This window comes from Neurospora tetraspora (genome assembly GCF_033439725.1).
Source record: "Neurospora tetraspora strain CBS 560.94 chromosome Unknown B0H65scaffold_5, whole genome shotgun sequence".
NCBI classification, from domain to species: domain Eukaryota; kingdom Fungi; phylum Ascomycota; class Sordariomycetes; order Sordariales; family Sordariaceae; genus Neurospora; species Neurospora tetraspora.
The window spans coordinates 2802443-2829598 of NW_026944387.1; the positions used below are offsets into that span (position 1 = coordinate 2802443).

The window sequence follows — 27156 nt, forward strand, 5'->3', positions numbered from 1 at the left end:
TCTTTGCATCTCGTCGCCGGCGTTAACTTTTCCCCCACGATCATTGCTTTCAGCGTCATCTCGGTCCTCCCACTCATCTGATTTCCAGGGTAAGTCAGGAAGCGCGCAATGGCTCGGTTTGGACCTGGCCGTGTGTATGTCCATTGGTTATCAGAGCGGCCGTGCTGATGCTATCAACCACCTGTCCAGAAAAATCCCACAACACCGTCAAGATGTCCGCCGAGTTCACCTACCAGGATGTTGCCGAGCACAACACCAAGAAGGATCTCTACGTCGTGATCCACGACAAGGTGTACGACATCACCAAGTTCGTCGACGAGCACCCGTAAGTTTGTCCGGTCTTCTGTGCCTGTGCCGCACCCATTGCACGTCCCACACGTTCCAGTCACGTCCTCCGATCCTCGACTTCCCGCTTCCCCGCATTGGACACTCGGCATCTGGAAAGAGGAAACATGTGTTGACCCGGTTTTCTTTTGTGATAAACAGCGGTGGTGAGGAGGTTCTCCTTGACGTCGGTGGCCAGGACTCGACCGAGGCTTTCGAGGATGTCGGTCACTCTGATGAGGCCCGCGAGGCCCTCGAGCCCCTCCTTGTCGGCACCCTGAAGCGCCAGGTAAGAAAGCTCCCCGTTCCCAGATATACATATGTGGCTTCGGATGCCATTCGCATGTGACGATAAAACAGTTTCAACTGACACGTTGCTCTTTTCAACAAACAGGCCGGTGACCCCAAGCCCAAGGCTCCCCTTCCCGGTTCTCTCGCTCCCGCTGCTCAGACCGGCACTGCCACCGGTCTCGGCGTCGGCCTCTACGCCGTCCTCGTTCTCGGTGGTGTTGCCGCCTTCGCTGCCTACCAGTACCTCCAGGCCCAGCAGGCCGGCGCTGCTCCCAGCGCTTAAGCGCATCCAATCGCAAATCTTCCGGTTGCTTACTGACCTATCGGCCGTCGAACCGCGCCGTGGGAGGCACGGAGGGTCCGAAGAGACGAGAAACTTTCTCCGTTGCAAACTCCGGGGAAAGGATGGGGAAACCCCGCCCAAACACACACGGTCACCAAGAATCTACGGGTAGCATTTCAACGACTTTTAGGATCAAGAGTCCAGAACGCCTCAACGACGATCCTTGCGCATCTATCTTTCCAAGTGAAGCCGAGGCATCATCGAGCTCTTTTCTTTACCGGCGGGCTATCCTTTACCCCATCAACAAGCCATTTTCGACGGACATAAAACGCCATGAAACGGAGATGTGTTTTGAGCGAGCCTGAACGCTTCTTTCGCTGAGAAGAACAGATCATTTTACCCTTTAACTAGGTGTTAGGATATATGGGAACAGAGAGGGATCATTGTGGGAATAAACATACATTAGTCGTTACTGCTCAATTGAAACAGAGACGGTATATGAACACAGCACAGAATTACCCTATGATGCACCTTGTCTGACATTATCAATATTGTCGAACGTCTTTTGTAAGCCAACGGTTCGTTTACGCAACATAACATTGCCCCCAGAGTTCGTCTACTAATGGAAGTTGCCTTTGCTTACAACGAGGATGCTTCTATCCCAATCTTCAAACGAGACATAATGGCTGTAAATAGAGACCAACTAATAACTGATTGGAACTGCCATCTCAACTCAAAGGTGTAGATATTCACTCTCACTTAAACTTGAAGTGCTAATACTCGTCACCTGTCAATTTCTTGTAGGTGAAGATGGCCGGTCTGTAGGTAGTGAGCCGCGAGAAACGAGGCCTTGCCCGGGAGTTGTGGCCTTTGCTTTTCACATATAAAGGTACCTCTCTCGTCTTTCATCCTATCTTGACGAGGGTCTTGTCTGAACGTCGTGCCGCTCACTAATAATAGTGAGCCTTCTTATTAGTGTACCACAACAAGCTGAGGTTTCTTCAGGAAGAAATCTCAACGCAGCAAAGAACAATAGTCGTGAATCGAAACTCGAGCCACCAAGCGAATTGGGAAGTCGCGTCCCCTTGCGAGGATCACTTGCAAGGCTGAAGCGGCACCACTGCAGTAGCACACAGCCCTGAAATTTAGGGACCCCGTACCCCATAGCGAATCACGGCTAGCGGCATCTGGAACCCCAGCCCCAGCCCGGGCCGCAGGCTCCAACGCATGCGCAATCAATGATCCATTCATCCTGCGACCGGACTTGAACAAGAAATCCAGTCCTCATTCTTTCAACAACGAAAAACCGCCCATCAGACCTCTCACCTTCGCGAACCACCGACAAAGCATCTTGGAAAGCGATCCTTAACGTCCCGACAACACACGTACCGGTACCCCTTCCGAACACCGACCCGAAACTTAATTGTCACCTGCCAGACCGACCGACATTCGAAACCGCCCACGATGTCGAGCTCACTCGAGCGTCAACAGGCGTCTTTCATGAGCAGCATGTCCGCCGCTTCCTCGAAGCTGGCGGGCACCAAGCGCACTCTCGCCCCGCCATCGCCGTCGCCCTCGGTCGGATCCGTCGCCTCGGCCATCGCCGCCGGCAACAGCACCCCTCGCAAGACGGCAGACCGCGTCGACACGCCCGCCCACAACATCGTCTACTCGCAGCCGGCCGCCACCGGCACCGGTCTCAACATCATTACGCAGGTGACGTACGCGATTGCCTGGCTCCGTGGCAAGGATGAGCCGCGCACGTACCTGGAGATTCTGGGCCACCTTTCGGGCCTGCACTGGAGCCCGTCGTACCAGGAGGAGTTCGTCGAAGCGATGCGCCGCACGCGCGAGATCCAGTGGATTCCCGACCCGAACCTGAGCGAGCAGACTTGGCAGAGCGGGACGTACCTCCACCGGCCCAAGGTGCCGGGAGTCCGGAACAAGACGCAGCTGCTGGCCTACCTGCAGAAGAAGACGGACGCGAGCTGCGTGGGCGTCAAGGAGCTCAAGGACGGTTGGCCCGATTGCGAAAAGGCCATCAACGAGCTCGAGGCGGAGCACAAGATTCTGGTGATCCGCGTCAAGAAGGAAGGGTCGCCGCGCTATGTCTGGCTGGATGATCCCAGCTTGTTCCACGAGGTCGATCCGGAGCTGAAGGTCATGTGGCAGAAGGTCGAGGTGCCGGGAACCGATACGATCGTTCAGCGACTCAAGGCCGCGTCGCAGAAGCCGGCGAGCGAGGACCCGAGGGATAAGATGACGGCTGCGCCGAAGGCGGAAAAGAAGAAGAGGGCGCAGAGGAGGACGGGCAAGGCGACGAATACGCATATGGAGCATTTGCTCAAGGATTACAGCCACATGAAGCGGTAAACGGGCTTCGCATCGTGTGGGTCCTTGATTTTTTTTCTCCTGGCTTGGGAAGACGTTCAGGCGGTTAATGGCAGGTGAAAAGCTGTGGGATCGGACGTGGCCGTTACGACGGGACAATTGAGGGAATGACCGCCTTACGAAAAGGGGCTATCTTTCACCATCACTTTTCGAAGACATCCAAGGGAACGCTTTTTTTTTTCCCGGCTTTTTATATCAACACAACAACTACACGAACAAAGCATTTGGGAATGGCGTTCAGAGGGAACTTTGCGGGGCAAGGGGGCTTTTTTTCATGGTCGCAATCAGAGAGACGGATACAGTAGAGGTAAACTCTTACAAGGAAAATCTGCAAAGAGTCACGGTATCCGAGTGGTCTAATCAGCGGGTTCATTCGATTGTCTTTACATTTCCTTTACGCAATACTATGGCGAAATCATCAAAAGAGGGGGATTTGAGGGACATTAGCAACGAAAACCAGGCGTCTCATCGATGCCTTCAGGTCTGTGTTTGAAGATACTCGCAATATGAATTGAGGTGAGAAGATCAGTTTAACATCACAAATATACACAATCAGCACACCGTTGGACAACCACAACCCATTGTGTCTTCCTATTTCCAAGGCCACAACATCGTAACCCACATTATCCTCATATATATGAGCAGCCCTCACATTGACGACGATCCACTTCATGCCATGACCTCTTTCAGTTGAGACGGGTTTTGTACACGCCCTCCTAAACCAATCACGTTGCGTCTCCATGCAGCCAGCCTTGACGCTTCCATTCCGGTTGGACTGGTCCATTGTCCTGAGGAAGGTGAAAACCTAGTAGCACAACTACTCTGACTTGAACTCAAAATCTGTGTCGTGCTCAACGCCTAGGTCGTCTCCATTCATACACCATTTCCCCCTTCGATACCTGCCATTACTCTCACAACCTATAGCCCTCAAAGCTCGACACTGATAGAAAGCTTTGTGGCCGATCGATTCCCTCCCTTCCCACGTCATATCCCGCGGTGGATCTCTTCCTAAACACCCTCCTTACTCCTTCCACTCATCCCTCCCCAACTTGACAATGTCATCCTGCTCCAACACCCACCACTTCCCCGGCGCCTTCCCCTCCTCCACCATCCTCACCGCCTTGACCGCCGCCCTCGCAATCACCTCCGCCTCCTGCGCAAACCGATCCTGCACGCCCAAGCTGACCCACCTGCCCAATCCCCTCACAACCCCATACAACAATCCCTGACCCGCATGCTGCGCCTTCTCCCTCTCCCCCAAAATCAACCCAGGCCTGAGGATAATTCCATGCTCGAAATCGAGACTCTGAATCGTATCCTCCACCCCGACCTTCATCTGCGCATAAGGAAACTTGGTGCTCAACGGTCCCCGCATTCCACCAGAGGACACAAAGACAAAGTTCTTGACGCCCGCTTGTTTGGCGGCTTTGGCCAGGTCCACGTTGAGGTCGTGGTCGATCTTCCACTGGTTGGCGATGCCGCCGGCGGCGGCGCGGGTGGTGCCCAGGGAGGAGATGACGGTTGTGGGCAGGGGGACGAGGGAGGAGAGGAGGGTGGGCCAGGTTGAGGTGTCGCTGTTGACGGTGGGCGAGAGCAGGGAGGAGTTGGTTGGGTTCGGGGGGGCGCGGCGGGAGATGGTTTGGATTTGGGAGGTGGTGGTGGGCGAGGTGAGGAAGGTGGAGAGGATGTGGGAGCCGACGAGGCCGGTTGAGCCGATTATGGCGGTGGAGGTGGTTGAGGAGGTTGACATGTTGTGTTGTTTGTATTGGTGTTTGTGTGTTATGGTAGGTTAGCTGGTGGTTGAAGTAAGTTCGTGATGGTGGTAAGAGAGGGTGAAGAGCTACGGGGATGAGTTGAAAGGGAGCTCTTCAAGATGATGAAATCTCAGTGGGGTGTTGAACCACGCGAGCATGGAGGGGAGGAACCGTTTGATAGGAAAATGTGGGGACAACATTCATTCAGGTAACGGCGCTAGGATAGACTGCCATATGATGATGGCTCAAGTTCGTTGCCTACGGTCAAATATTGCTCCATGATTTTCGGAGTCGGCGAACTACATGAAGCTTAACTCACGGAGATAAAAACATGATAATCTCCGAGTTCCCGTTAATTTCACTTTTTCCGAGTTTAGTACGAATGTGATGAGCACATCGAACGAAGCAAGATGTCATCTGTAAATTATGTGACAGTGTTCCATAGTTGAGAAGCGATTCAGAAACGGTTATTGCAAGGGTTTGACTTTTGAGAACCATGTGCGGAGCTTGTTCGATGGAGCCGAGCTCTCGTTGCAGAGAACCCTGATGGACCATCGAGACCATAGATCGAGCCTCAATCCTCGGCGATTTCTCACTTCGTCTGATTTATACATCACCAATATCACTCATACTCTTACCGTGGCTCTTGAACAAGGTGCCAGAATAACATCGAAGTAATTGCCGCCGTTAAAATGAGCCTCGGCAGGAATTGGAAAACTGAAGGCGTACAGAGCTCAATGTTAATGTCGTCATAGAAGCAAGGACCAAAGTCTAACTCGACCTCGACCCTAACCCTGCCCAGGAAACCGCATGCCCCACTCATCCCGCAATTGGAGCCGAGAAATCGGAAAAAGATCTTTCCAAAAGTCTCGACTGGAAAAAAAGTCAACATTGCCCCTCCTCCTCCGCCAAAAATAAATTCAGCATCGCCCAACTTCACGATCCTTTGCGCTTTCCACGTCGCACCCTCGCGCAACACCACTCTCTGCATACCGAAAGCTTCATAATCTCAACCACAAAATAACCAAACTGCAATCATGGCTACCCCCACCCCAGGTAAGCTTTGCGACACCGGTCAAGAAAAGCGAGAGAGGCAGTGACTAACTCCCCATCTCCCTCTCCAAAGCAACCTGCCAATCCCAATTCGAACAAGGCGTCGCCATCTCCCTTCACCTCTGGCCCGCGCTCTCCCTCGCCGTCCAAAACAACTGGGGCGGTCCCGACTCCGCCGACAAGCGCGACTGGTTCGCCGGCGCCGTCGTCGACCTCTTTCCCGACCTGAACAAAGTCCTTGCTCCTCAATCCCAACAAAAACAAGAAACGACGACACAAAAATCCGGCGACGACCATGAAGAAGCAACAGAAGAACCCGACCAGCTCGACATCGAGACCGTCCTCCTGCAAGTGATGTTGGACGAGTTCGAGGTCAACGTCGACGACGACTCGGCCTTCGAGGTGGCCGAGCAGATCCTACGCGTGCGCCTGGGCTGCCTGAAGGGCAAGTTTGACGAGGTGGACGCGCTGCGCAGGCGGTTTGAGGGCAAGGGAGGCAAGAACGTGGTGTTCAAGAAGGCGGAGGACCAGGACAACGATACCGACTGGGACACCGATGATGACGAGGAGGCCGACAGTGATGAGGAGATGGGCGAGGCGCCCGCGCTGGTTCCCACGCAGCCCAAGGAGAAGGTGGAGCCTGAGGTGGATGAGGATGGGTTCACCAAGGTTGTGGGCAAGAAGAGGAGGTAAACTGGGTTTTCATCCGTCCAAACTTGAAGGTTGAGAAAGGGAGGTGGGAAGGGCTGTGTGACGGGAGGATGATTATATCCCTGGTTAGCCCCCGTTCACTGGACGAAGATGAGGGCTGGTCAGGATAAGAAGCAGAAGGGGGGCAAATGAGGAAACGTGGGAGCAATAAGCAACGGCAACTTGCTCTCCCAGGCTCTGCGCAAAGAGATTTGCAGAAACAGGGTCTCAATATTGACGGTCACAACATGCGGGCTCATCTCACATCACTCCGAAACCTTCAACCATAACTAACCAAGTTTAAACGCCGACTCAAGCCAGTATTATCATCGCCCGTATACCATTACAGTCGTGTCCAGCACATGTACTCAACAACCCAATTCGCCCCTTAACGTCATTCTCCGAACTTTACTCCCAGTCTTCCTCATCACTGCTCTCATCGGCCTTGCGACCCTCCTTGGGACTGTTGGGCGCACGGCTGGGAACACCAGAAGCAGCGCCAACGACGTCATAGCTCGCTTCGCTGTCGGCCTGCGACTTCTCGTCGTTGGACTTTCTGGGTTCCGAGGGCTTCAGACTGCCCTGAGCGGCGGCGGCGCTCGATGGTGGGTGAATGGTGGTGGAAGATTCGGTCGAGGGAGATCGCGGGGCCGGCTTTTTGGTGGCAGCTGGCGCAGCCTTATCTTCTCCGGATGTCTCCTCCTCCGAAGAGTCTTCCTCCTCTGAGGAGTCCTCATCCCAACCAACTTCCTCTTCAGCGGAAGCAGCTGTATTAATGGTAACTTGTTAGCATAGCGTTCGTAGACTGCGGGGAAAAGCGAAATCTCTCCCAAAATCCATTCAAATCCATCCAACCAAGAATTGACTCTCTTACCCTTAAGCAAATCCCTCCTCCTCGCCTCAGCCGTCTCAATGCCGTGCCTCAAGAAGTAATATCTCTTCCAGAAATCCGCATACGGCACCTGATCAGGCACCAGCTTCTCCATCGTCGCCCTAAGCTCCGGGTACTTATCCAGATCCGCCGCGATCGCCTCCGTCTTCTTATCGACATCAAACTCCTTAACCCAAGTGTCGTACTCCTGTCCGCTCGCGGGCTCCTTGAAGCTCTCAGGGGTGGTGTGGATGACATGCAGCTGCGCGTCGAACCGCGACGTGTGAATCACCCGCTTGCCCTGCGCGTCCTTGCTCTCGAAAAGCACGCCATTGTTATTCCTGCCCTCCTCGGTCCGCTTGGCCGCTTCCTCTTCGCTCGGCGGCGCAATCTTGATGGCGTCCTTGAGAAAGTCGCGCAGGTTCGAGCCAAAGCGCAGGAGGGCCTCGTCGGCGGCGTCCTCAGCCTTTTGGAGGTCCTTGAGACGCTTGGCGGCCTCGCCACGCAGCCGGGCGAGGACCGAGTCGTCTTCCTGCTGCTGCTTAAGGGAAGCCTCGGCGGACAGGTCCTTGGCGGTTGTGGGGGTCGTTTGTTCGTCTTTGGAAGTGGTAGAGGAGGAGGATGAAGCTGCCGCGACTCCAGACGAGGCGGCGGCGGCGGCCGAGGCAGCAGCCTGGGTGGTGGCTATGGAGAGAGCGCGGGTGCGGCTGATGAGGGTGGTGCGCAGGTCGCTGAAACCGCGCGTGGCATCTTGACTGACGGCTGAGAGTTCCTTTTCGGCTTCGCGGTAGACGGATTCGCCCTAAATGAGTTGAGAAGAGACAAGAGTTAGTTGGTCTAGTTTGGTAGTGTCGCGCGACTTGGAGCCTTTGTTGGTCATGTGAAAGGCGGTGACCACATACCTGCTTCACAACATTGCCCAGGAAACCACCGATCCTGGCACCCCAGGGACTGTTCGAAAAGGCCCGGTAGGCGTCTTGAAACTCGGCGTTCAAGGTCGGAGGTTGAGCTGGCGTCTTATCCGATGACGAGGAGGCTTGGTTGTCATCGGTCAAGGTCTCCTCCTGGATGTGGTCGTATGCGACATCCATGGCTACCACTACTGTATGGATTTGGTCGACAGCGTCTGCTATAAGCTCGGTGGTACTTGGGTAAGGTACTGTTCCAAGACGAAGAAACGTGTGTATGGATTCAGATATTGCCAAGAACTCTGATTTTACGATACACGCCGTGGGATGTGATCACGGTTGCAGTCGATGTGTTGATTGTTTGGCGCGACATTCGAGGATGTCGATTTCCTGGTGGATGGGAGGCTGATCGATCCCTTGAATCCCCGCCGCATCTGTAGCGCTGCCGTCGGGTCTTGCCCGTGCGGGTGTCATGGTGCCGCATCCACTGTGGGGAAATGCAAGCACTGCAGAGCAACCGCCGCCGAGAGACAAGCACGGGCCTTTTACACTACAAAAGAAAAGACTCGACCGGGCTTTAAACCACATGTTAGTCGGTGACACCGTTCTTTGAGACTCTTGAAAGCCGAAGCCGACCACGGGACAAGCTTATCGTCTGTCCAACATGGCCTGATTTGGTGTAGAGGTACCCAGGCTTAGCCAGGTAGTTGAATGTCTTTGCCCGAACCGGATCGCAAGCCGCTTGTAAGCGTGGAATATTTTGTAGCCACTCGGAGACAAGCCATGCAGGTGTCCGATCAGTCGTTTGAACTGCCGACAAGAACCAACGTGAGGTGGAATCTTCAATGGAATGATATCCACCATTTGGAGAGTCTCGGACTCTCAGTGGCAAACCATGCCAAACTCAAGCTAGTTGCGATGGTAATAATTAACACCGAGGGCGCTCATCTACCTCCTTTATTAAACAAATTCCCCTGGCCGTTGCCCAATTGGACACCGTACCCGTGGTTTAGGTTTATAAAGTTGAGTGCATTGACACGGGCAACTCTTATCTGGAACCCGCTCACGTCGAATCGGTCAACATCATCCTCTACAGTATGTAGTGAGACAGAATGTAACAAAAGAAATCCCATTTTGGCAAAGATACCGACATACATATCGGAAACGGTGGGATTGATTGTCTGCATCTGAGATAACTGTCAAGTCCTTTTGTTGGATGAATCGACTCGGAGTGTCATCGGACATCGGCATCCAATGTCAAGTGTGCTGACAGTTGCCAGAGCCGGCCTGACAGGGTGTCAAGGCACGGCGGACCGTCGAGGAACAATCCAGACATTCGACTGATTCTCGCTGACAAATTGACTTGGACTGAAACCCCTCCACGCTCCACTTGGCGACCCTCAAGCGTCCATGCGCCACGCATTCTGCGAGTTTGGCCCTGTAATCGAAGGGCGTCCACTCTTTCCGCCCGTTTTTGGACAGTCTCGCTTAGTCTCGTCCCCTCCATCGCCCAAGACCGCCCAAGAGTCCTTCCCTTCTCAGATCCGATCGAATCGTGTCAGCGAACCAACGAAACACAATCCTGTCGCCTCTCCAATCGCAGAAACGGGGCAATCGCGGGATCATACGTGTACCTTATTCCTAAACCCAATTGCTGACAGGAATCAAAAAGGCTGAGTGCCAAGGTGAGTCAGGTGTCAGGCCGACTGCATCAGTTCAAGTCAGCGTCCGCCGCCATCCCACCCACCCGCAGCAGCGGCCAACGGTTCTGCTCCAGCAGTCAACCTTTCCGGCTGACAACTCGGGCACTCACAATTTTCTCTTCCCCTTCTCACCTTCTGCCATAACTTCCCCCTGGTAACCTCTACCTGTTCCGTGCAAATACATCCGCGTCTCTTGTGACTTGCCACTCGGACCAAGTCGGGCCCCTCTCTTCTGTCTCAAGTTATTGCAGTAGAGACACTTCATCCTACTGCCTACCTCTCGTTTTGACCCCCGGCAAACCCTGTCACCTCACACCGAACGTCTTCCTTGGGAGGCGACTTGAGTCTTGAACTAGAGAAGCGGAAGCGAACTGGACAGGAACTGGAACTGCCCGGTTTTATATTCCGTCCTAGCCCGCAACGCTCAACGGCCAACGGTTTTTGTGCCTTCAAGTTGCCAGTTGCCTGGCCGGTGGCTCGTCCCCGTCCGGTCCAAAGCCCGCCTCAGTTTACGGTGCTGTCAAAACGTCATCGTCTCCGCAAGAGAGATCTTTCAAGTTATCGTCACCAGTACTAGCACCCGGCGACTAGCATCTGATCTACCCCGACATCAGTCTTCGACTTGGACATACGTACATCTTGGGCCCGGTACCCCGGATTCTCCGCCAAACGTATTGCCATTGGACCCGCGGTCTTGATAAACTCGACAATTCCGCCTGTGCGGCTCCGACCGCTAGGAGCGATCAGATCACGAGAGTGAATTCGTCCCATCCTCTCAACACCCAACTGAAAGTCTTTCCTCGATCCAACCCACTGCTCTGTCTCCCAGTCACCATCTCGAGCACAGGACAACCAAAAATGACGTCGACTCAGAACCCCCTTCACAATCTCGTCCTCACCCCGCAGCAACAGAGCCTGTTGTTTGCCGCCCTCAATTCCAACAAGCCCACCAACACACAAGCCGACCTCTCTGGTCTACCCGCAATGTACAACGGAACGTCTGCCCAAGGACTCGACACCATGGGTTTCCAGCATAGCCCGAATTTCGGTTACGACTACGGTCTTGACGGACAACATGATCCCAACTTCGATTTCAACTTCGACTCTGTTGATCAATCCCACATGACGGACGATCAGTCCAATGCTCCAAGTGATTCCAAGTCGGGCTCCGCCAATGGAGAGTCCCCCGACAAGCGCAGTCATCCGGATGATGACGAGGAGGAGAACAGCGAACCAAAGAGGAGAGAGGGTGAGGGAAAGGTTGCCAAGAAGCCTGGCAGAAAGCCTCTTACCACTGAGCCCAGCTCGGTAAGCCTGCCTCGGTCGATTGATCCTGTCAGTCTCAGTGAGGATTGACTACTAACGTGACAATAACAGAAACGCAAGGCCCAGAATCGAGCGGCTCAACGAGCTTTCAGAGAACGCAAAGAAAAGCACTTGAAGGACCTTGAAACCAAGGTCGAGGAGTTGAAGAAGGTCTCCGAGACTGCCAACAATGAGAACGAGATTCTTCGCAAGAAGATGGAGAAGATGAGCAATGAACTCAATGAGTACAAGAAGCGTCTATCTTTGATGACAGCTCGACCACCGATGGTATCACCTCGGGCCATGCCGTTCGGCAACCCATTTGTCAACAACATCAATGATGTCAACTTCCAGTTCGAATTCCCCAAGTTTGGCGGTCCCCTTCCTGGGCCACAACTTGCAAATCAACCCAAGAAGGCAACCCCTGTGACGCCTCCTTTGTCTTCAACAGGCCGACTGGAGCAACCCACAAATGGCGTCAGCACCGGTACTACACCCAATTACGGCCGAATAGGCCTCGATACGCAAACCAAGGAAGACTTGGCCCATTACTCGGCCGATCTTTTCACACCTCAGTCCGCACGCGGTGAGGGACCGAATTTCTCGACCACTGGAACAGATTCTCAGTACAATGCGGGGGCCGGCACATCAACGAGTTCCCCATCTTCTTGCACTTCGAACATGGGTGGCGCTAGCTCGTCGTGTGGCACCTCCCCAGAGCCCCTCACTCATTCACCCACCGGGTTGAAGTCAGTTGATACGATGGCCACAATCGGAGAAGAGCAGCCAGGCGTCATTGGTTCAGGGCAGTCAGGTAAGCATTCACCGGTCTTTAATGTTCGTTTTGATCGTATAGGTCGGGATTGACTAACGCTTTTTAGACTTCAATACCTTCGGTGTTGACAACTCTCTCAACTGGTTGCCTCAAGACAACTTCCAGTTTGATCCGCAGCTCTTCGGAGACTACCGAGAGCCTCAGAACAACGTCCTCAACAACGGATTTGACGATTGGTTGACCAATGATGCATTCGATGCGGATTTCCTGGCACCGTATAACCTGCCACCAACAGCTCCAGGACTGCTGCCACCACAACCCGAAGCAGAATCACAACCACCGAAGAAGGATCTCATCTCTCAGATTGATGAGGTCAACGCATCAGATGATGGACCTGGAGCGCAACTTGATTGCAACAAGATTTGGTATGACCATGTCGAGAGAGTCCTCGGAAATGCAGCTTTCACTAACAAGTTGAACAGGGACAAATTGCGCAGTTGCAGTGTACAAAACCAAGAGATTGACATGGACGCCTTGTGCTCCGATCTGCAGAAGAAAGCCAAGTGCTCTGGCTATGGTGCTGTGGTTGATGAGAAGGAGTTCAAGAGTGTTCTGAAGAAGCACTTAAGTCCCGAAGCAATGGCGAGGTGCGAAAAGGACTGTGAAGAGCGAAAAGCAGTTGGCGCATTGTAAGAGCGGCTCGCTTTCATGCATATGAACTGCATAGAGAGGGTTTTCTCTTGGTTCAGAACTACCTCTTCACGAGACCACTTGTCTTGATATCTCAGGTGGCATCTCACAATGGATGACATCTACTTCTTTCTCGCAGTACGGTTTTTATTCACTTCGCGACGGATTTCCTTCCCATGTCGGAAATAGGATTTTCATCAGATCTCAGAGTTGAACAAACCTTGGACGGTCCTGCCTCTCTTGGCTCGTTTACAATCAAGCATGGGAATACATCACGAATACTGGCTAGGAGTTTACGAGATGCCGGAGCATTTACAGCGTTGGGAAAACGGGCTTTCAGGTCCTGAATTGGCCGAGAGTGGGACTGGTTACTTTTTCCTTCTGGTAGCATGGGTCACTCGGTTCAACGCACTCAACGAGAATACTCGTGCTGGTTTACGAATGGGCAGTCCATTGTTGGATGTCATAAGACCACGGAGATGCGCTTGGACGTTACTATAACTCGTAGGATATCGAGGAAGGCCCGGAGTTTTATCGGCTTTTTGATCTACACAGATGATCGGTCTCGAACGGGACCACATGACGTTCGCTACGGCTTTGAAAGATTTTCCTCAGTCCGTAAGACATAAGCGAACTATTTTCTTCGAAGTCAACGGGTTTAGGATTGCATGCGGCTTTGAACGGAACGGTATCTCATTGTATCCCAACAAACACACCACTCTTTTCCTGCTAATGAGGCATGATATTAGTAGCCAAGATAGAAATAATTAGTGTTCAGTTCATCTTGTCGTGGTCCCGTGCTGTGGCCTGCCTCTCTTCAAAATTCTACGTTTTCTCTGGTCGTCACTTAGACACCACTCATCCGCTCGTCACCTCCCTCCCACCCACCCTCCCCCTCTCGAACTCACATCAACTCCATTCTTTCTGCAGACTATCTCCCTCAAGACACTCCCTCACCAACTCCCAATCCCCCATCATCACCGCAGCCACAACCACAACCACAACCACCATCACTCACTCCCCTTACTGCCTACATACCCTTCTTCTACTCACCACCACCACCACCACCAACAAGTAACCCATCAAACCCCTTAACCAACCCCATCGCCGCCCCCGCCGCAATCCCGCCCACCACCACCATCTGCACTCCCGCCCTCACTCCCTTCCGCACCACCCTCCGTCCGCTCCACTGCTTCAAAACGATGCAAGTCTTGACGTACCCGAACCCGAACAAGGCTAGGGACATGGTGGCGATGGAATTGTAGAGGGCTGTTTGTAGACTTTCTTGTCCTCTTCCTCCTTGTTGTCCTTGTCCTCCTTGTCGTTGGCCTTGTAGTTCTGGTTTCGGGTATTGGTTTAGGTTGTAAGAGAAGTTTTGTGAATGAAAGTGGACAAAGAAATACGGTATCAGGGGCAAGAGACCGCCGAGGAAGTAGGAGGTTGCGATGGTTAGGGCGGAGATTAAGGGGCGAGAGGAGGAGGGTGGGGGGAGGCAGTGGTGGAAGCGCATTAGGAAGGGGACTAGAAGGGGTTGGTTTGATGTTGGTGGTGGGATTGGTGGTGGGATTGAGGTTGTGGATGGCGATGGAGAGGGGGTTGGAGATCGATGGGAGGATCTGGTAGAGGTGTTCGCAGAGTCGAGGAGGTGGTCGGTTAAGGAATCGAGGGTTTCCTGAGGGATAGTTGGGGAAAAGGGAATAAAGATTTGGGAGAGGAGCTGGTTGAGAGGGTGTTCTTGAGCTGTTGTTGATTGGACATGGAGGTTGCATTTGTCTTGATCCTCGGGAATGACGGGGTCAGAGATGGAGGCGCGGCCACGGCAGGAGTTGCTGGAAGCTGCTATGGCTACTGTGGTTTCTTCGGAAAGGTTGGAATAATAAGAGTCCACAAGCGCCTGTGTTTTGGCCAGTGTTTCGTTATAGGAAGCTCTGGCAAGTTTGGTTGAAACCAGTCAGTAACTCGATGGTGTCATTTCCTTTCCATCATCTTCTTCCTCCCATCTGTCTCAGTCGGTCTATACAAGATATGAAAGCAAAACACTCACGCCTCACTCTTCGCCCCGAGATATCCTCCCAATCCCATCGAGATAGCACCAGCTATCAACTCCGCCAGACCCCCAAAGATGACCACTCGCGTATCTCCTAGCGCCGAGAGACCTGCTGTCAAAGCGAAAGGGACGGTCAAGCCGTCAGACAAGCCAATTGTGGCATCGGAGATGAGTCGGGGAGTGATTTGGAAGCTCAGCCTCCTTTCTCTTTTCTTATTTTTCTCTGGAGAAGCTGAATTCGAGGGTGGTGGTTTAAGTTCCTCTTCGGGTGGTAGCTGAGATTCGAGATCTGTAACGGCTGTCGTGACGCTAGAGGCGTTGGTACTTCTTCGTCGTTTATCAGGAATATGTGTGGGTTTCTCCTCGAGAATGGAGTCATCATCTGGTTCTTGTTGAGTGAAGGCACTGGTGTTGGGAGGAGCTGAGAACCAGTTGCGCCGCTCTCGGCGAAGCAGGCTGTCCTTGTAGCTAGGTAGAGACATGTTAACCAGGTCCTGGTACAGGAAAGAAGTAGGTAATGCACATCAACATTCTATGACGGGAGGGAAGAGGAGTAAACCCAGGGACGGGGGCACTCGTCTTCTTGACATCAAGTTCTCTGGTGCTCAGAGATATTGAATTGATCCTTGTGTCAGTGAATTGTCCCCTCGTGTAGTTATGTCGGTAGTGTCAAAGGCAGCACAATAATCCATTGGCGTCTTTCATCGAATAGAACACCGAAGATAGGTTGTATGGTACTCTTGATCAACATCTCTCATGTGTTCACATCCTCGCACAGTTGGGACTTTGACTTGACTGGATGGCGCAGTACACGAAGACGTAGCATTTCGTCCGTGTGAAGCCAACCATTTGTAGGAGACACAGGCCTCACTCGTGGAACCTGAAGGTTGGTCAAGAGCAGCGGTTATCACATCCTTTTCATGAATAAGAACCGATTTTAACTGTTACAGGGCGAATGTTCATTGCATTGTCCGTCGCAAAGCCAAAAGAAAAGACATCAAAATACAAAAAAAGATAATGGAACAATGATCTCGCGCCCCCAGAACCCGCACCGCCGCCTCCTCGACGGTTTTGCCGGGAGGTTGCCGGACCTTGGACGAGTGTTGAAGGGAAGGAGCGCGCGGTTTGGTTGGCAACTGCCGGATGGGATTCCGTCCGGTCTCTGCGGTATAGATTTGGATGGCCGTCCGAGCTTCGATGTCTACAACATAACCGTCTTTAACGGAGTCGTGATCTGTCGAGAGCTATTTTGAGATATGGCATAATTAACTGCCAGTCTTGCGACCACTTTAGATGGGAGATGCCTTTAAGCTTCTTTATACTGGGCATAGGCAAGTCGTGAGGGTATGGACCGATAGATAAGGTAACATACTTTGTAAGAAGTTGTCACCATTTTCACAGGCATATCGAAAAATGATAGTAAACAGAATAATGTATTCATGTTGCCCAGGACCGAGCCAAGTGATATTACAGAGGGGAGTCTTTCGAACACCTATCCTCCTTCCCAAAACTATATCGTACAAGTGACACCCATACTCCAATTACGTCTTTCCCAGATCGTCCTCTTAACTTCCAACTCTTTCAGACCAAGGAGTCAGTCTGAGCCATTCCACCTCCCTCCTTCTCCTTCACATTCCCGCCTAAACCAGCAATCGGAGCCCCCCTCTTCCCGAAAGGAAATTCCAAAGCCCAATTGAGTCGTCAAGAACAAGAGATGTCAAGCAAGGCCGGGTAGACAACCCCAGTTCGCACCACGCACTTAAGCACCCCCCTCCCGCTTAGCATACTCCTCCTCCATCCTCTCCTCATAAAGCCGATCAGCCTCCAATTCAGCCTCGGTCTTGGGCCTGCTGCTGCCTGCTCCGGTGTTCACTCCGGCGCCGGTGGGCTTTTGGTGGGAGGAAGACTCATGCACGTGCTCCTTCTTGTCCTGAGCGTGCTTGGAGGCGTTGAGGATGCTGGAGGTGACGGTGTCGGGAGGAGACATTTTGGTGGTGTGTTTGGGGTTGGATAGTAGGGAGAACAGGGTGACGGTGTTTGGTGGGTTTGAGGGTTTGAGGGTTTGAGGTTTTGAATGAGTTGTTGTTCTTGACTGATTGTCTCAAAGTGTCGAGAGGTTGGAAGGATTGGCTGTGGTTGTGGTTGGTGGTGGTTTGGCCGGGTGGGGTGATTCAGACTAGTTCCTGATCGGGTCGCAGCGGCTTATAGAGTTGAGGAACAGGCAATGTTCTGATTTGATGATGAAGATAGGAAGTGATAGTCGAGTTCGATTGAGGAAATGTCCGTTAGAAAACGATTAAATATCAGAAAACAAATGGAAGGCTGCCTCCCGTGGCAAAGGTGGCGAGCGTTTGTGGCTACGTAATACCTACGGTAGTACGCGTCTTTTGGGGGGCAATTGGGGTAACATCTGGATATCGCCGTATATACGACGGAACTTCTTTGTGGTTTCATATCCACCAAAACTCGGCCAAATTCCCAACACAGCCCAAGTAGTTCAAGTCTCGATCCTTGGCGTTTCCACCAGGCGCTTAGTGACGGGCTAGGTGTATGCTTGTTGTGTTTTGTTGTGTTGTGAATGTTGACAGAAAGTAGAAGATGGTGATTGTGGAGTTCACCTGGAGGTAGCGCCGTGTATGCCACTAACACTTACACGCTGCGAGACATCTCGGAAGACATCGGTCACCGAACCGCATACATGTCTTCCACGTGTAAAAGAAAACAAGTTGTACAACATCGCATCCAGAAATATCATTAGGTATCATGGTATATATAGTCAACAACCTCCAAGCTCCTCTATGTGCACAATGTCAACACCGATCGCCAACGACCTAATCACAACGCTGAGAGCTCTTTGCCCAGCGACCACACCCAAGACTTCCCCCAACCCGTCATTCAAAGCTTTGCAACATCTCCCTCCGTAGCCGGCACGCACTTCAACTCTACCCTCCTCCTAATCTTCTCTCTAATCTCCTCCTCCGTATACGGGCTCAACGTCGTCGGATCCAGTTTCTTCTCCTCCAAAGTCCCCGACTTGATCGTGGTAAACGTACTCCTCGTCGTGCTCTTCTGCTTATCATCATCACCATCAAACCCTCCCTCAGAGGCCGTCGGCTTCGTAACCCTTGCAATAAACCTCGACCATCCCTCCATACACCTATCGGCCTCCCTCAGATTCTTCAACAACATAGCAAAGCAATGCGGCATACCCTCGTACTCCTCAAACGTCACAGAAACCCCCTCGGCATGGAACCGTGCCGCCGTGAACTTGTCCTCGTCCGCCAAGATCTCCCAACCCGTGCAGATGTACGTCGGCGGCGCGCCGCGCCAGCTGGGCGCCAGCAAAAGAGACACGAGCGGGTGCATGATGTAGTCGTCGGCGACGTATATGCTCATGCGCGGCGGGTTGGCTGGCCAGGCCGAGCACGGGTCGCGGCCCTTCTCGGATTTTTCCTGCACCTCGATGCTGGGGAGGTAGTCGAAGGGGGCGTTGGTGACGCACGAGGGCGAGCTGTGCGTGATGTCCATCCAGGGCGAGTTGACGGCGACGCCGGCGGGTAAGGGGACGGAGCGCTCCTCGCCGAGCCAGGACACGGTGGTGCCGGAGCGCTGCAGTTGCATGATGAGCTGGAGGAGCGCGAGGGAGAGGTTGCCGCCTGCGCTGTCGCCGGCGATGACGATGTGCTCGGGCTTCACGGCTTCGTGGAAGGCGTCGGCAGGTGGGTAGAGTAGGCCGAGGTACGAGACTAGGGCGTCCATGACCGCGGCCGGGAACGGGTTCTGGGGTGCGAGCCGGTAGCGCACCGAGTAGCATCTGCCGCCGGTCCGCTTGGCCAGTTCTCTGCACGTAGGCCGATGTGTGGCCGGGTCCATGAGCCAGTAGGCGCCGCCGTGGAAGTAGAGGACTGTGGTCGGGGTCTTGACGTCTTTCATCATCTCGTCGTACTTCTCCCGTTCTGGGATATCGGGCAGCTTCGCGTCCTTTGGCACGCCTGGCCTGTGTGCTGTCCACTCTGCCTCCACGGGAAGGACTTCGGGTAGTTGGATCCTGGCCGTCTTGGGTTGGTCACGGTCTTGAAGCCCGTCGATGACCTTGTTCAAGGTGTCATGGATGGCGCGCGCATCCTCCTCCGTTGGGATGGGTAGAGTGTACTTGCTGACCCATATCGTGCCGCTAATCGGGGGTGCTGTCGAAAGTATCTTCTGCGTAGAAGTGATACTCTTAGGCTTGGGGACATCTATAAACGAGCGGAGCATGGCGATGATGAGTTCCGTCCGCAAATCCTGGTATTTTGACGCCGGCGAGGTCTGCAACATGTGAAGCAGGGCCACCCGGGCCATAAGCGGGATTTTGGATACCAGCTGGAGGAAGAGGACGGTCTTGTCCATGGCGGCGGGCTTCTTGGTGGGTTTGGAGGTGACGGATGGGTTTGATGTTGAGGACATGGTATCAGATCACGAGGGGAGAGTTGTCTTTTATATCAGACCTGAGATCCATAAGAATAATGGGGTATTTCGGGTATCTAGTCATCTCCTAGCGCTTACACGTGGAGACTGGGGAAGGCTTGCGAGCGGAAATATCTCAGCGAATCTGTGGAGTAGTTGTATTATTTATCATGATGGTGGTGGGAAAAGGAGCGAGTTGCGAGAGCCAAGCGAAGAATAACAATGCAATAACACAGTATCCAGAGCAACGGACTTGACTTGCATCCCGTCCGTGACCAATGTCCCGCAAGCATTGCCCGAACAAGTAATAGCTACGAAATCAAGACATTGGCATCTGCAACCCTAGAACGAAACAATCCATGTGGTGTACCTAGTCAATGTCTTGAACCGGGGATGTCGTAGCAGAGAAGATTCCGCATCCGATCTCTCGGGTGCGCGTGCGCTACGCTGATGTAACAATTCGCTTTAATACCTACATTCTCTACCTAGTTCACTGCAGAGGCGCGGTGCTCTGATTGCACCGATGTGGATGAAAGCCCTATATTTAGGGGTGTAAGCTGAATAAGCAACTCCCTCTTTGACCGTTTGCGCATCTCTATTCGACCATGGCATTTTTGCCCCTCCAGTTTTGTGGCCGAGGACAACAATCAAGAATTGCCTCGGCAATCCCATAGCAGCGGTCAAAGATAGGGAGATATACTGGGCAGTCAGGTGTCCGGGATGTCTCAGGTCAGTTCATGACCTAACCTCAAGAAATGTGAAAATAATAGTCTTTGATATCATGCTCTAATGCCATGCAACATCCGCGCTTAAAACCTTCTTGAAATCCAAACGCGCTATCATAATAGGGGACTGAATGAGTGGTCCCATGCTTCACAATGCTACTGTGTCCTGTCCCGCTTAAACAACGTACAGGAGCCTATTACTGTACAGAAAACAAGGGGGAATCGCTCATTTTGGTTTATGTTCATGCCGATTAATGTATCCAGTTCCGGTGCTATTTTATCGTTGTGCCTGGTTGGAGAACAGCTTTTTAAGCGGCTTCGTCGCCTCCGTTGCTGCTGGCTCCATCATTCGCAGTACCGTTCGTCACTCCGACCGTCGAAGCCGAGGCGGTTTTGTTGGCCATGGCCAACTGCCAAGCAGGGATAGTCGGCTTGCCTGCGGAAGCGATTCCGCTGCTGAAAGGCGAAGGCCTGGGGGCGGCAGGTTGAACGAACTGCTGCTCCTGCTGGTATTTGGGTTGCTCATCCTGCACACTCGCGGCTCTGCTGTTGGGGTCCACATTCTCACCGCCGAGGGCTGGTGTAGCAGGGGCCGAAGAAGGGATCGCGTTTCCGTTAGCGTTGGGGCGAAGGTAGTTGTTGACGCTAGTCGAGGTGGCGGTTGGGTTCATGCGTTGCGAGATGAGGGTCTTGAGGCTCTTGAGTTCGGTGTTGAGTTCGCGCAGCCTGTTGTCGGTCAAGTCCTTCTGGTTGTTGAGTGCCCTTGGAATCGAGTCTCTGAGGTTTTGCACATCGTCCCGTACTCTCTGCGCTTCGTCGTCCCTGCGTCTGTTGGCCGCCTTGAGGTCCCTGACGACAGTCTCCAACTCCTCAAGGGCATTGTCGAGCCTCTCTGTCCTTTCCTGCTCCGAAGCCTTGAGGACTTCGGTATCCTTGGCCAGCTGCTCAACCAGTTGGAAGGTCTTGTCGAACTGTTCGTCAACGGACTTCTTGTCCTGCTCGAGACGCTCCGGCGTGGGAGGAGCAATAAGAGGATACACATAGCGCTACCAACTAGTTAATACCTCCGTTAATGCATACTGCAAGGTGGTTTGACGGCCTACCTTGCCGAGGTTGTACAGGCCGTACGACGCGCCTCCAACTACGGTCGCCAAAATGAACAGGTCCCTCCAGTCCCGCCTGGGACCCTCGGTAGTCGACTGCGGCCATGCGTATGGGGGATAGCCATAGTACTGCGGAGAACCACCCTGTGCTGCGACGGGTCCGGCCGACTGAGCATAGGCGGGCGACTGGGCGTACGGTGGCGGTGGACCTCCTGATTCGGCGCGGGCGAGCGCAGCGCTGACTTCTTCCTGGGAGAGGTTCTTTGCTTGGAGAAAAGCGATGCGCTTCTCGATTGGCGAGGCGGCGACACTGGGGTCTTGAAGAACTGTAGTGTTGTTGTCGTGTGAGCTTCTGGCATCTCAATCTCAATGTCGAGGTAGCAGGGGACAAGACAGGGGCAGAACATACACTGCGCCGCTGAAGCGACCAGGTCCTCGCGGATGGCCATTTCTGATGTTGTTTAATAGAAATGCGACAGATGATGTTCCTTCCTTGGGACTGGCGAGACGAGAGGAAGAGGCAGACGGCCGGAACAGTCGCGACGCGATGGCAGATGGCGGTTGATGGAATAATTATTGAAGGAGACTGAATGCGATGGGATGACAGGAAGTGGAAACAAATGGCAGGTTGGTTGCCGTTCGGTTCGGGGGGAATGGCTGGGCCGCTGGATGGAGTCCTGAAGCCGAGGCTCATGGGACCGGGGTCTGGCTGTGCGCTAGACTGCCAGTAGTATCTTAACAGCTGCTCATTACTTCCACACCCATTATGTCCCCGAACGAATGTTGATCTGATAGTTCCCCATCTCTCCCTAATTCTCCTTTTCCTCTGACAGGCCTAGAGCGCAGCTGAACATTGCAGTGACTGGCTCAGAGTGCAGAGCTGAAAAGCACCTGAAGCGAATCAACACCCTCAAGGTCGCTTTGGATCCACTCTTTCACCCCCGATGTTTTGGCACTGTTTGGCCCAATGATTCCCACGGCCCCACTGCCTTTCTTTTGTTTACACTTCTGACGGAGCAACCTCCCCCACCATCCGCTCTCTCACAGCACGGTAGAGGTATCTTATCCGTGCCGGCCTGCATTGCTGCCGTACTTTATCGCTTGGACACGACGAAATCCGCGACTGCGGTTTCGCATTTGATGCATTGCCTTCAGAACCGCGCGAATACATACCAACATTAGCTCAAGCGCATAGCTATCCGAAATAATCACCATCACGAGAATTATCGCCGGCATCTATTCGACAGAGTTACACCCAGTCTAGTACTCTTCTCTTTTTGTTTATATTACCACGGCAATCACGCGACTAGGACGGCAGAAGTGAGGCGCACGTTGACGAGGCCTTCGCCGTCATGTCGCAAGACAGCAACGCAGGCCTATGGAGTGTCCGACGGCCAAGGGAGGTGCGACTTCCCCCCGTGACTTCTTCATATGTTTCCGCGATCGAGACCACTCCCCTTCCGATGCGACGATAAACAATATTGACTCCTCTCTCTAGACCCTTCATGGCGTCAACCTCAACTCGGGCATCCCGGCACCACCCTCCACACTCAAACGACAAAGCACGATCGGCACGATAGGAACGGGCCATGGCCGCTCTCTGTCGGGGAGGCAATCTCTGGCCCTCCCGCGACCGAGCCAACCTCTTTTCCAGCGATCCTCCGACATTGGCCTGGGCTCGGTGAAGCGTGCGTCCGTTCATAACATGAACACGTCGCAGTTCAAACCTTATGGCACCCCAGGCAGTTCCGGTATCACTCGATCATCGCAAGAACTCGACCGACGAAGCAGCGTCTACCGCCCGAGCGCACGACCATCGGCCGTCGGCGGAGGTCCCTTAACTGGTGGGCATATGAGCTTCTTCCAGCAAGCGCCCCAACCCGCCGGCGTGCCTCGCGATCCGCGCCCCCTCAAGGACCGTCAATTCCAGAATCGCATTGGCCAGGAGTTGCTCGAGTACCTAGCCAAGAACAATTTCGAGATGGAGATGAATCACAAGCTGTCCGACAACTTCACAAAGTCGCCAACACAAAAAGACTTTAACTACTTGTTTCAGTGGCTTTACCACAGGATAGACCCGAGCTACCGGTTTCAGAAGAATATCGACCAGGAGGTGCCGCCATTACTCAAACAGCTGCGATATCCGTACGAGAAGAGCATCACCAAGAGCCAAATCGCCGCGGTCGGAGGTCAGAATTGGAGCACGTTCTTGGGATTACTGCACTGGATGATGCAGCTAGCACAGATGCTAGAAGGATACGCCCGACACCAGTACGACGACGCCTGTATGGAAGCCGGAGTCGACATTGCGGGCGACCAGATCATCTTTGATTTCCTCACCAGCGCATACCAGGACTGGCTCAATATGGATGACGAAGCAGGTGATGAAGACGTGGAGAGGGCACTACAGCCGCATGTGCAGGGGATGGCGGAGGCATTTGAACGCTCCAATGCCAAGTATATCCAAGAACTGGAGATTCTCGAAGGGGAAAATGCCCGCTTATTGAAGGAGATTCAGGAGCTCGAAAAGTCGACACCCGACCCGGCCATCTTGGACAACCACTTCAAGATTATGGAGGAGGACAAGATCAAGTTCGAAGAGTACAACACCCTAGCCATGCAAAGGACAGAAAAGTACGAAAACCGTATCCAGGTTCTCCAAGAGGAGCTAGGCAAGCTCCATGTCGAGCTGAAGGAGGCCGAGGAGGAGCGGCGACAAATGCAGAAGGCGGTGGATGACCAGGGGATTAGCATGCAGGATATTGACCGCATGACCTCGGAGCGGGAACGTCTTCAAAGGAGCATCGAATCCGCTTCCCAGAGGCTCGAGGACGTCAAAAAGAAGGTTGCCGAGCGCGAGATGGAAGCAAGCCAGCGTCTGGACGAGCTCGAGCGGTTGGTCGAAAAGTACAACACGGTTGCCTACCAGATCGGTCTAATCCCAGCCACGGCGGTCAATGCCAAGGGGAAGAATTTCGAGTTGCAGGTAACCGTGAACGAGGGGGCGCCCAACTTTGCATCGTCGATGCAAGGCGTATTAGGACCAAACGGGCAGCCATTGGGCGGCGTGGAGAATGAGAGGTTGCTGGCCGACTCCACGACGGGATACCAGCCTGCGCATATCATAAATCTGGATCTCCGAGGCCAAGTTAAGAGCAGCTTCCTGGCACTCAGGAAGGAGGTCTCGGAGAGAAGGAAGGTGGCCATGGATGTCATGATGGAGGACCATGACTTGCTCGATCGCGCTCAGGAGGCGATCGAAGATAAGCGTAATGAGGTCGAAGCCCTTGAACATCGGTCGCGGGCGGCAGAGGAGGAGTATGAAAAGACTAAAGAGGTAATTCAGTGCTGCATGCCCTGCTTATTCAGTATTGCTCTTGCTAACGATGAGTCCAGGTCACCCACGCCCAGAAAATGGCTTCAGATGCCCAGATCGAGAAGATGGAGAAAGAGCTCGCCAAGATGCGGGCACAACTGTCTGAGTCTGTGCAGCTTATGGAGCAGAGGGAGATGAACACCAATATCGAGTGGGTTTGCCCATGGCTCTTTCCGCGATAACATAAGGTGTACTGACAAGTGGACAATAGGTATGAGCAACTCACGCTCCGAGCCAACGCACTTCGCGAGGAGCTCCACACGGAAACGATGCGCATGCTCAACGATGTCATCAAGTTCAAGATGCACGTCCAGCGAAGCCTGGAGGAGTACGAGACTTTTGTAGCAGACGAGCTCGAACAGGAGTTGGGGATTGACGACCAGGAGATGGAGGATGAAGATACCCCGATGGTCGATGTATAAGTCGACGAAAAGCAAAACCAAAGCTGTTTCTTTTCACTGTTCATATTCAAAATGTTGGATTTGGATTGGATTGAATGGGAAGCATTTATGAGAAATATGAATTGTATGGGGCTACTACTGTCAGGTCATTATCAGGATGCTTGCTGGACATGAGCTGGATTCCGGATACCTTTGGGTGAGCCAGGCGTTGGTCTTCGAGTTGCTTGTTATGAGTAATGCCACTTTATTGCTATGGATGGACCTTTTGCGAGCCTCTGCGTGATTGCCCATGTAGCATTGACATTGAAAGCCGTGAAATTCCACATCGTGATAATAGGTGCCTGGGTTATATGGCTTGTATAAACTATAAAGAGGTATCCGAGCCTGAACGACGTCAAGTTCCACACAGACGGGAACCCCCAAACCGTTCCTGTCTTTCAGGGCCAGGGGGCTGATTTAAGCTCACAGATTGACAGCCCCACTAATGATGCGGCCCGGAGCTAAACCTACCCCACTAACCACGAGCTTCGACTTCCCCGGACCGGACGCCGACCCAAGCACGTCAGGAAGCTAGGAGCTTCGTCTCTCACACAGATCACACTCTCAACCTTCATCTTCCACTCTTGAACATTCCCATCATTCGCCTTACCACCGCTACGTACAGTCGTCTAAGTTGCCGTATCTTACTCTCCATCATCGTCACCGACCGAATCTCACCACTCAAAAAATCATCTACCTACACCCGACCAACCTCAAGCCACCTACCAAACTAGTCAACCAACCGGTCCTCAAACCCCCTCCAGCCGCAGCCAAAATGTCAACAACACCTCCCGCCCCCTCAGACTCCAGCACCCCCAACAACCCAAAGTCAACAACAGCAGGCACCCTCCTCCCAAACGACACCTACCCCTTCCCGCGCGAATTCTTCTTCCCGCCCTTCTTCACCCGCCAAACCAACCTAACGACGCACCACGCCCAACTAACCAAATGGTCCTCCCTCTTGCTGTCTTACTGCCGCCACCACCGGCTCTTTCGCGTATCCCTGTCGCCTGACACCCTTCCCTTCAACAACCCGCGCATCAACCGCCGGCTGGCGTTGGGTGATATCAAAGGGGTAGTGGACTTTTTGAAAAAGGATGGACGGGCTGAGTATGTTCCTCTTGGTCAGACCAATAAAAAGGATGGGACGACGACGACGACAAGAGGAGGAGGGGGAGCTGGTGAGCAGGAAGGCGGGGAGGCGTTCATCTACTGGCGGACACCAGAGGAATGGGGGACATTAATTGAAGGATGGGTGGAGGAGACGGGGCAGCGCGGGAGCGTGTTGACGGTTTACGAGCTGAGGGAGGGTGAGGGGACGAGGGGGACGGAGATTTGGGGGATGGATGGGGATGTGCTTGTCAAGGCGCTGGGGACGGTGGTCAAGAGGGGGAAGGCGCAGATTTTTCAGAGTGGGGAGGATTCGTTGGGAGTTAAGTTCTTTTAGACCTGAGCGGAGGGGGGGATGAATGGAGGAGTAAAGGGATGGGAAGGGGGAGAGGTTGGCTGGTTGGGTGGGTGGGCGTGGATAACAGAAGTACGGGGGCATAAACATGGGCTATGGAATATGTCAGCGATGAATCGATGTGTTGATGAACGTGTTCTGTTCACTTGGGGTTGCGAGACCGGTATACTGGTAGATGGAATGTGTTCCACTGTTGAGCAAGGCTTTGGTTCTGGATTTGCTTACGAAAACGCAGGGACATCACAAGGTTCTAAGTTCGGGAATCTGAAGGGAGAGATGGACATACACAGTAGCGGTACAGCGAGAATGTGGCGGTCTCCATACCTCACAAAGTTGTTTTTTTCGCTAGTGTGTATGATGATCGGTGATTATTGTACATAATACAGCCCGGCAGTAACTTTCATGCCATCAAGTGATCCTAGATCGTGCTTGTCCGAGTTGATATGCAAGGAATATCAAGAATGAGCGATAATAAGAAGCACAAACACTGCACATGTCAACGGGAGTCGCGTCATT

The 27156-nt window shown here is 53.3% G+C and overlaps 12 protein-coding genes across 12 annotated transcripts; 6 read left to right on the top strand and 6 right to left on the bottom strand.

Annotated features, from left to right (window-relative positions):
- Positions 1–212: 212 nt before the first annotated feature.
- B0H65DRAFT_443727 (cytochrome b5-like heme/steroid binding domain-containing protein) lies at positions 213–898 on the top strand (the record flags this gene model as incomplete). The annotated part of the gene is made up of 3 exons (XM_062825641.1): positions 213–325; positions 487–613; positions 719–898. The coding sequence occupies 3 exons, from the start codon at positions 213–215 to the stop codon at positions 896–898; spliced, it is 420 nt and encodes a 139-aa protein (XP_062680744.1).
- A 1239-nt stretch (positions 899–2137) lies between these two features.
- B0H65DRAFT_234885 (transcription initiation factor IIE, beta subunit) lies at positions 2138–3489 on the top strand. The gene has a single exon (XM_062822243.1). The coding sequence runs from the start codon at positions 2363–2365 to the stop codon at positions 3269–3271; it is 909 nt and encodes a 302-aa protein (XP_062680745.1). The 5' UTR covers positions 2138–2362; the 3' UTR covers positions 3272–3489.
- Positions 3490–3848: 359 nt separating this feature from the next.
- On the bottom strand, positions 3849–5533 carry B0H65DRAFT_469849 (uncharacterized protein). Its single transcript, XM_062827034.1, has one exon. The coding sequence runs from the start codon at positions 5037–5039 to the stop codon at positions 4311–4313; it is 729 nt and encodes a 242-aa protein (XP_062680746.1). The 5' UTR covers positions 5040–5533; the 3' UTR covers positions 3849–4310.
- A 93-nt stretch (positions 5534–5626) lies between these two features.
- On the bottom strand, positions 5627–6242 carry B0H65DRAFT_234907 (uncharacterized protein). Its single transcript, XM_062822245.1, has one exon. The coding sequence runs from the start codon at positions 6032–6034 to the stop codon at positions 5678–5680; it is 357 nt and encodes a 118-aa protein (XP_062680747.1). The 5' UTR covers positions 6035–6242; the 3' UTR covers positions 5627–5677.
- B0H65DRAFT_234899 (Pre-rRNA-processing protein TSR2-domain-containing protein) lies at positions 5902–7074 on the top strand. The gene is made up of 2 exons (XM_062822244.1): positions 5902–6099; positions 6170–7074. Exons 1-2 carry the CDS (start codon positions 6081–6083, stop codon positions 6787–6789), a joined length of 639 nt encoding a protein of 212 aa, XP_062680748.1. The 5' UTR covers positions 5902–6080; the 3' UTR covers positions 6790–7074.
- B0H65DRAFT_234910 (uncharacterized protein) lies at positions 6992–8929 on the bottom strand. Its single transcript, XM_062822246.1, has 3 exons — positions 8560–8929; positions 7661–8459; positions 6992–7553 (listed from the first exon to the last, which is right to left on the bottom strand). The coding sequence occupies exons 1-3, from the start codon at positions 8746–8748 to the stop codon at positions 7195–7197; spliced, it is 1347 nt and encodes a 448-aa protein (XP_062680749.1). The 5' UTR covers positions 8749–8929; the 3' UTR covers positions 6992–7194.
- Positions 8930–11126: 2197 nt separating this feature from the next.
- Positions 11127–13041, top strand: B0H65DRAFT_550133 (transcription factor PAP1-domain-containing protein; the record flags this gene model as incomplete). The annotated part of the gene is made up of 4 exons (XM_062829709.1): positions 11127–11576; positions 11646–12387; positions 12455–12773; positions 12831–13041. 4 exons carry the CDS (start codon positions 11127–11129, stop codon positions 13039–13041), a joined length of 1722 nt encoding a protein of 573 aa, XP_062680750.1.
- Positions 13042–13815: 774 nt separating this feature from the next.
- On the bottom strand, positions 13816–17489 carry B0H65DRAFT_589924 (putative vacuolar iron transporter Ccc1). Its single transcript, XM_062831051.1, has 3 exons — positions 16873–17489; positions 15083–15553; positions 13816–14966 (listed from the first exon to the last, which is right to left on the bottom strand). Exons 1-3 carry the CDS (start codon positions 17070–17072, stop codon positions 14084–14086), a joined length of 1554 nt encoding a protein of 517 aa, XP_062680751.1. The 5' UTR covers positions 17073–17489; the 3' UTR covers positions 13816–14083.
- A 19-nt stretch (positions 17490–17508) lies between these two features.
- On the bottom strand, positions 17509–19753 carry B0H65DRAFT_469860 (alpha/beta hydrolase fold-domain-containing protein). The gene has a single exon (XM_062827035.1). It carries the CDS (start codon positions 19529–19531, stop codon positions 17981–17983), a length of 1551 nt encoding a protein of 516 aa, XP_062680752.1. The 5' UTR covers positions 19532–19753; the 3' UTR covers positions 17509–17980.
- Positions 19754–20383: 630 nt separating this feature from the next.
- Positions 20384–22075, bottom strand: B0H65DRAFT_235042 (peroxisomal membrane anchor protein conserved region-domain-containing protein). The gene is made up of 3 exons (XM_062822247.1): positions 21769–22075; positions 21360–21685; positions 20384–21302 (listed from the first exon to the last, which is right to left on the bottom strand). Exons 1-3 carry the CDS (start codon positions 21806–21808, stop codon positions 20565–20567), a joined length of 1104 nt encoding a protein of 367 aa, XP_062680753.1. The 5' UTR covers positions 21809–22075; the 3' UTR covers positions 20384–20564.
- A 636-nt stretch (positions 22076–22711) lies between these two features.
- On the top strand, positions 22712–25157 carry B0H65DRAFT_443736 (putative TID3 protein; the record flags this gene model as incomplete). The annotated part of the gene is made up of 4 exons (XM_062825642.1): positions 22712–22762; positions 22858–24696; positions 24756–24886; positions 24947–25157. The coding sequence occupies 4 exons, from the start codon at positions 22712–22714 to the stop codon at positions 25155–25157; spliced, it is 2232 nt and encodes a 743-aa protein (XP_062680754.1).
- Positions 25158–25554: 397 nt separating this feature from the next.
- B0H65DRAFT_527371 (ESCRT-II complex subunit-domain-containing protein) lies at positions 25555–26622 on the top strand (the record flags this gene model as incomplete). The annotated part of the gene is made up of 1 exon (XM_062828876.1): positions 25555–26622. The coding sequence occupies exon 1, from the start codon at positions 25951–25953 to the stop codon at positions 26620–26622; it is 672 nt and encodes a 223-aa protein (XP_062680755.1). The 5' UTR covers positions 25555–25950.
- Between the last annotated feature and the right edge of the window lie 534 nt (positions 26623–27156).

Excerpts from the sequence above, each read along its gene's own strand:
- B0H65DRAFT_234885 (XM_062822243.1), top strand. The coding sequence starts at position 2,363 with ATGTCGAGCTCACTCGAGCGTCAACAGGCGTCTTTCATGAGCAGCATG.
- B0H65DRAFT_469849 (XM_062827034.1), bottom strand. The coding sequence starts at position 5,039 with ATGTCAACCTCCTCAACCACCTCCACCGCCATAATCGGCTCAACCGGC.
- B0H65DRAFT_234907 (XM_062822245.1), bottom strand. The coding sequence starts at position 6,034 with ATGCAGAGAGTGGTGTTGCGCGAGGGTGCGACGTGGAAAGCGCAAAGG.
- B0H65DRAFT_234910 (XM_062822246.1), bottom strand. The coding sequence starts at position 8,748 with ATGGATGTCGCATACGACCACATCCAGGAGGAGACCTTGACCGATGAC. Across the intron at positions 8,460-8,559 it reads TGGGCAATGTTGTGAAGCAG|GGCGAATCCGTCTACCGCGA; the intron begins GTATGTGGTCAC and ends CAACTCATTTAG. Across the intron at positions 7,554-7,660 it reads GAGGAGGGATTTGCTTAAGG|CTGCTTCCGCTGAAGAGGAA; the intron begins GTAAGAGAGTCA and ends CCATTAATACAG.
- B0H65DRAFT_589924 (XM_062831051.1), bottom strand. The coding sequence starts at position 17,072 with ATGTCTCCTCCCGACACCGTCACCTCCAGCATCCTCAACGCCTCCAAG. Across the intron at positions 15,554-16,872 it reads GAGGAGAGGATGGAGGAGGA|CTACAAGGACAGCCTGCTTC; the intron begins GTATGCTAAGCG and ends GTCTCTACCTAG. Across the intron at positions 14,967-15,082 it reads CTCGGGGCGAAGAGTGAGGC|AGCTTCCTATAACGAAACAC; the intron begins GTGAGTGTTTTG and ends CAAACTTGCCAG.
- B0H65DRAFT_469860 (XM_062827035.1), bottom strand. The coding sequence starts at position 19,531 with ATGTCCTCAACATCAAACCCATCCGTCACCTCCAAACCCACCAAGAAG.
- B0H65DRAFT_235042 (XM_062822247.1), bottom strand. The coding sequence starts at position 21,808 with ATGGCCATCCGCGAGGACCTGGTCGCTTCAGCGGCGCAGT. Across the intron at positions 21,686-21,768 it reads GGTCGCTTCAGCGGCGCAGT|TTCTTCAAGACCCCAGTGTC; the intron begins GTATGTTCTGCC and ends ACAACACTACAG. Across the intron at positions 21,303-21,359 it reads GCCTGTACAACCTCGGCAAG|CGCTATGTGTATCCTCTTAT; the intron begins GTAGGCCGTCAA and ends ACTAGTTGGTAG.